We start from the raw sequence: 5,856 nt of genomic DNA, 5'->3' as shown, positions 1-5,856 counted from the left end.
CATATTATTATTTGCCATTTGATTCCATCCATTTTTGGCTTGTGCGTATCCGTGATGGAGAGGAGAAGGGGTATTTACACCGCGCAATAAATCCCGACATTGGCCTTACGTTATTTGGCGCCAAAGCGGGCCTTGGGAATGGATGGGCAGATGGAGAATTAAAATTTCCAAGGGGTAGTTGCTGATGGAACTGTGACGGAGAAAATTTGTTATGGGGCTCTGGTTTCTGGTTGTGATGGATGGTAGTTTGGGGTTGGCTGTCGTTTGATTTCTGCTTTTTCATTGCCGGTGGGGGAGCAGCAAGTTCCTGCTTATTATTGCTCTCATCCTCTTCTCCTGCAGACCTTTTTTTCGGATATGTTGGACTCGATTGGGTTGGTAGTTTTGGGGAAGAAGTGGACTCGTGTTTTTGGTTGGCGAGTTTCGAAGTAGCTCTTGGTGGGGATATGGTGGACTTGTCGCTAACAGATTGTTCTCTCTCTTTCTCCTGTTTCTCAGCTTTCTCTTTTTGATAATCCTTCAGCTTATCCATGGCCTCTTCGTCCACTGTTAGATTGTCTATCAATACGCCTTCCGTAGAACAATTAGGGCAAACAAAATCACTTTCGATCAATGCATTTGTGATACAATCATTGCAATAAGTTTTTTTGCAGCATGGCGTTCTCGTTGGCTCTAGTAACAATCGTTTATCAATTGGACACTGTAAACCTCGCGCCTGTATCTCTTTGTTCCCTTCAGCTGCTGCAAATTCAGCTGCGGCTGCAGCAGAAGCTTTAGCTTTTTCCTGGTACAATTCCCATGACGCCTTGTCTGGCTGGGCAACCACGAAGTCACCATCCGCATTTACCATCACTCCGGAAAGCTTCGAATCTTCATTTGCTCCATCCAATGCCAAGGAATCAGGTTTTTCAACCTGTTTCTGGAGGGATCGGGGTATTCCCGTTGATCGTTTGACTCGATAACGACCATCGAATTTAGGATCATTATTGGTGGGACACGCTTGTATCCAATGTCCTATGAATATTAAAGTTAGCCTGTTTAAAATATATAGTTACTGATAATAATTGCGTACCTTTCTCTCGACAACGGTAACACAAATAACCTGGTGGCGGAGGGTGATCAGGAATATTGACAGGTTTTGCTCTGTTTCGGTTAAATAGAACTGGAGTAGCACTGTTAACCGGGTTTTGTCAGTAAGTGAATAGAGTCAAAAGAAATAGTATTTAAAGGTGGCTGTTGCGTCTCTTACTTGGCCATTTCGTTTTGTTGTTCCTTCCATTGCGTTTCTTGCAAGCTAAATAATGCTTTGATCTTTTCATCTTCAGATTGCGCAGTATTCAAGTCGGTAATATTGTTTATAGTTGTGCCTCCACCGTTAGGTCGGTTGGATAAAGGGGCGTCAATCCTGGCGGAACTACGAGCGTTCACTGGCATTTTACCAGAGACATAGCGTGCAGCCCCACCCTTCCCGGGTCTTGCAGCAGGAAGCCTGCGGGCGATTACAGACGTGGATCGTGGGACAATGGTTGTATCGTCGTCGTATTCTATGCGAGCAGAGTTAGGTCCGCGGCGTCAAACTTTGGCAAGGTACACACGACTGTTTATTGCGACTTACCTTCGTTGGTATCTTCATTATAAATTGCGAGTTCGAAATCACTTCCATCGCCTAGTCGATTTTGATTGATGATTTCTCTTTTCAGCTCAAAAACTGATATACCCGTGCCATCAAACGTTACCCTCGAGGGTTCCTTCTGAGATTTGAACTTGAAATGAACAGAAGAAGTCATGGTAATTGATGGGAAGAGTTAACAATGGACAATATTTTGGATTAGGGAGCTGAGATCAATGTAGGCAGTGTGTAAACAATGATAGCAATAATGCACTGTCCCGACTGGTTTCAGTTTCGCCAACCACACCACAAATGTGAACTTATTATAAAGTCCTTTTGAAGATCGATTTATTGAGTAAGGAGATTGGGGATGCTAGGGTGGGACTGGAATAACCTCAACTGGATTATGTTTGTATCGATAAGTTGATAGGATTTTCTTGCAGTAAAAAAAGAGGGAATCAACGAGATGTGAGATAGCCCCAGAACAACAATAAAAGGATTTGTACATAAAGAGGTATTCGCGTGGGAAGGATAATAAAAGCTTTCGATTGTCTGTCACAACCTAGCAACACAATAACGATAATAATTTTTTTTTTAAAGCCAGCTGGATCCCAATACCTCGTACAAGCCACCCGATGTTTATGAGTTTTTTTGAAGATGACCTCGAGTGCAACTTTCAAAAACTGTAAATGCGATTGGAAAAGACAGGCCGCAACTTAGGTATCAACGAAGACAAAGTAGGTGGACATATGGCGGTGAGACAAGTGAAGATTAACCGAACGGATTACTGTACATTTGCAAGTCGAGCGAAGTTATTCAGTAACAAGCAGTCAGTAGGGGAATGCAAAATGGCGCAGGTGATCATTAAAGAGAGCCGAGATGATGAAAAGGATGCAGAAAGGATGTTGACAGAAGAGTGAGGTGCGGATGGGAGATGGAAGTTGATGTTCAGAAGGCGAAGTTTCGAAGTTGGAGCTTGGGCAAAGGAATTTTCCCGATTAGTCAGCAAGGGGCGATTCCATCGAGATCGGCGGAATGAGTCAGCGGAGGATTCGTCACCATAAATTGCCTCACCATATTTTTGATACATATCATCGGAATAGTTAGCTGAACTACTCACCATACAATGGCTTACACCATATTTCTCGAATCTTAACTCTCCATCTCTAAACCTAATCACTAATCTCTAATCACTAATCTCTAATCTCTAACTTTGTATTGGGGATAATGAGCATGCAGTAGTAATTCAACTCAATATCAGTGTGAACTGTGATGTGGGTGTGTTGAAGATGAATTGATCGAAGTTGAGTGTGGTTGAACAGTTGGACTGACTTTTAAAAACCATATTCAAGTGTATCCCTCAAGGTGATGTTTTATTTGCTTCGCCCCACGTGGAACAGGGGTTAGTTGTAGTTAAGAGTTTTGTAGATATGAAATCCTTAAAGAGGACAATGACATCCTTTATTGACTTAAGGTAATTGTTACTAGAAATTTCGCCTGATCACCCGCAGTTACTTTTCAAACTCACGGATTACAAGTCCTCTGGAGGACAAATAATCTTTTACATCCCTCACAGTGTATTCATTCCGATGGAACTAGTTTCAGGTCAGTATGTAATGAGGAGCATATTTGATTCAATAGTACGTACCATGCCTGCTCCTAGAGCTGCATCCGTGGTAGTTTCCATGAAAACTTCTTCAAAATGGCTAGGTTTACCGGCCCCACTGGACGCAATAACTGGAATTGTGGTAAAAGACTTCACGTCATTGATGAGTTCAATATCAAAACCGCTGTTGCTCCCATCCTTGTCGATGCAATTAAGAAGGATTTCTCCTGCCCCCATGGCCTCTACCGCCTTGATAAGCTGGTAAACATCGATATCTCGACCTTCTCTTCCCCCTTTTATGGTGCATCTGTACCAGCAGAATTCTTGACCAGCAACATTGGGATATTTCGTCTTGATCGTCCGATGTGGTGTCTCCTCAGGCGCACTAACATAAATTCGCTTCGGGTCGACACTAACTACTACGGCTTGGTTACCGTACGCTTTCGATATGGTCTCGATTGCAGTGTGACCGCTGAGGGTGCGGTTATTTTCGTAGTAATCCTCTGCAGCGATAACTGCATCGGATCCAATGCTAACCTTATCGGCCCCGGATTTAAAATACATCTTCGCGATGTCCAAGGCCGAAATTCTAGAGCCGTCGTAGTCAACGGTATCCCTGATGCCTCCACCGATAGTCAATGGGACAAAAACCGTTTTCGAAGTTTGCCTCAGAATCTCCAGCATTGGGACATCTGCGACAGGGCAATGTCGGAAGGAAGTAATATTCAAAAACGTAATCTCGTCGGCACCTTGCTCATAATATCGTTTCGCCATTTCCACGGGCTTTCCTAAATTCCTAACTTGTCCTCCACTTTGGTGTCCGCTTTTCTCACGCACGTCATATTGATCCCCCTTTGTTACTACTAAGTCACCATCATCGTTCGTACGGACGTCCAAACACGCAATAACCCGTCTCGTTAGACCGCTAGTACTTGTAACGGATGGAGGGGAGTCTAAATTTCGAATGCTTTGGCCCTTCAAGAAAAACTCAAGCGAACGGAGGCCAGCTTTGCCACTTTTCTCTGGGTGGAACTGTGTCGCAAAGATATTATCGCGGCCAACAGCGCCGATAAATGTTTCGTCTCCGTAAGTTGCAGTCGCAACCGTCCATCCTTGATCAGCAAGCGCCTTCTCATCGTAAGGAGCTGCGTATGAATGAACATAATAGTATTTGTTCTGTGGATGAAGGCCATACAGACTAGTGTATTTCTCAGAGTTTTTGCTGGAGCATATGGCTGAATTCCATCCAATGTGGGGAACACTTTTACTGGTGGAATCAAATCTTGACAAGCTGACAGGTATTAACCCCAAACCATGGACATTTGGATCCTCTTCAGAACCTTCGCAGAGAACCTGCATGCCGACACAGATGCCCATAAAAGGTTTGCCAGCGGCTATATGTTTTTGTATTGGCTCCAGATACCCTCCATTTGAGAGCTGCGTTATGCAATGCCCAAAGTGTCCAACACCAGGCAAAATAAGTTTCTGCAAATATGAATGTTAGCGATGTCTCCCACATCCAGGGATTAATATGTTGACGAACCTCTGCATTCTGCACATCTTCTGGCGATTGTATCCATTCGACTTGATATCCAACCTTTTCAATGGCATTGGCTAGAGACCGGATGTTGCCCGCTACATAATCTAGCAGATGGACAACTGGCATTTTGTCCAGAGTAAAAGAGCAACACCGCTATCAAATGGCTGAGCAGTGCTGATTCTTTCCCAGAAACCAATGTGCCCTGTGCACGAAGTTAACCAAGGTTAAGTTGGGATGAGTCACGTAACCTTAAAATTCAACATTAGAAAAGCTTTATCGAGGGAACCGCGTGATTGGCCAATCACGACCAAACTGGCTATGGTGGAAGATAGAGAGCGTAGCCACTACTCTCATCTCAAATCTCCAGTGGTTGGAAGTTGGTGGCCAGTCTGCATGCATCCAACAAAAATCTACATTACATGACTGCGTATACTGTACTAGTATTGTCCAATTGACTAGCTTGCAAAATTTTTAAGTGGTACTTTGGGGACCTGTAGGTGATAAGATATGGTCCCCTGGTACTGAGATTTCTTACTCGTTGTTCCTCAAAAGTTTGATATAATTTTTGATATTTCTCCTTGAGCACAGATACACGCCGATAATACCGCTTTTATTTATTTATTTATATTCATATATATCTTTCTCTCTTTCTATACTTCAAAAAGGAAAGAAATGAAAAGAAAGAAAAGAGAAATGCTTACAAATTACCGAGTAAATGACGTGTGTACACTGCCATCATAATGCCAGCTCCGGATTGAATACTTCGTGGTCGTTACTAATCATAATACTAGACCTTTCGAGGTACACGAGTCCGTTACGTGGCTAGAATACTGTTAGACCACATTGTTGTCCTATTTTTATTTGTATTTTTATTTGTATTTTATTTGGAAAAGCCTTGACTTACAGGTAAAAACTGACGGAGTTTCACTCCAGCTTCTTTCAAAATTGATGCAGTCTGGGGTAAGTCAGTAGTTTGTCTTCCGGTGATTCAGGTGATTCAGGTGAATGAGTGGTAATGCAGGCACAAACCTCATTATCCATGTTATAGCTTAGCGAGTAGACCACTTCCGATATGCCAAGTTGTGCAATTTTCACACTGCA

The 5,856-nt window shown here is 43.1% G+C and overlaps 3 protein-coding genes across 3 annotated transcripts; all 3 read right to left on the bottom strand.

The window, feature by feature from the left end:
• Positions 1-7: 7 nt before the first annotated feature.
• HCAG_02036 (conserved hypothetical protein) lies at positions 8-1,787 on the bottom strand (the record flags this gene model as incomplete). Its single annotated transcript, XM_001544939.1, has 4 exons — positions 8-1,014; positions 1,073-1,173; positions 1,250-1,544; positions 1,616-1,787. 4 exons carry the CDS (start codon positions 1,785-1,787, stop codon positions 8-10), a joined length of 1,575 nt encoding a protein of 524 aa, XP_001544989.1.
• A 1,333-nt stretch (positions 1,788-3,120) lies between these two features.
• On the bottom strand, positions 3,121-4,881 carry HCAG_02035 (imidazole glycerol phosphate synthase hisHF; the record flags this gene model as incomplete). The annotated part of the gene is made up of 3 exons (XM_001544938.1): positions 3,121-3,204; positions 3,258-4,700; positions 4,759-4,881. 3 exons carry the CDS (start codon positions 4,879-4,881, stop codon positions 3,121-3,123), a joined length of 1,650 nt encoding a protein of 549 aa, XP_001544988.1.
• A 609-nt stretch (positions 4,882-5,490) lies between these two features.
• On the bottom strand, positions 5,491-5,796 carry HCAG_02034 (predicted protein; the record flags this gene model as incomplete). The annotated part of the gene is made up of 3 exons (XM_001544937.1): positions 5,491-5,577; positions 5,660-5,710; positions 5,785-5,796. 3 exons carry the CDS (start codon positions 5,794-5,796, stop codon positions 5,491-5,493), a joined length of 150 nt encoding a protein of 49 aa, XP_001544987.1.
• Between the last annotated feature and the right edge of the window lie 60 nt (positions 5,797-5,856).

Source organism: Histoplasma capsulatum, genomic scaffold (assembly GCF_000149585.1).
Source record: "Histoplasma capsulatum NAm1 scaffold_1 genomic scaffold, whole genome shotgun sequence".
Classification (NCBI taxonomy): domain Eukaryota; kingdom Fungi; phylum Ascomycota; class Eurotiomycetes; order Onygenales; family Ajellomycetaceae; genus Histoplasma; species Histoplasma mississippiense.
Note: the sequence above shows the minus strand (reverse complement) of the source record. Positions and strands in the feature narration are given on the sequence as shown.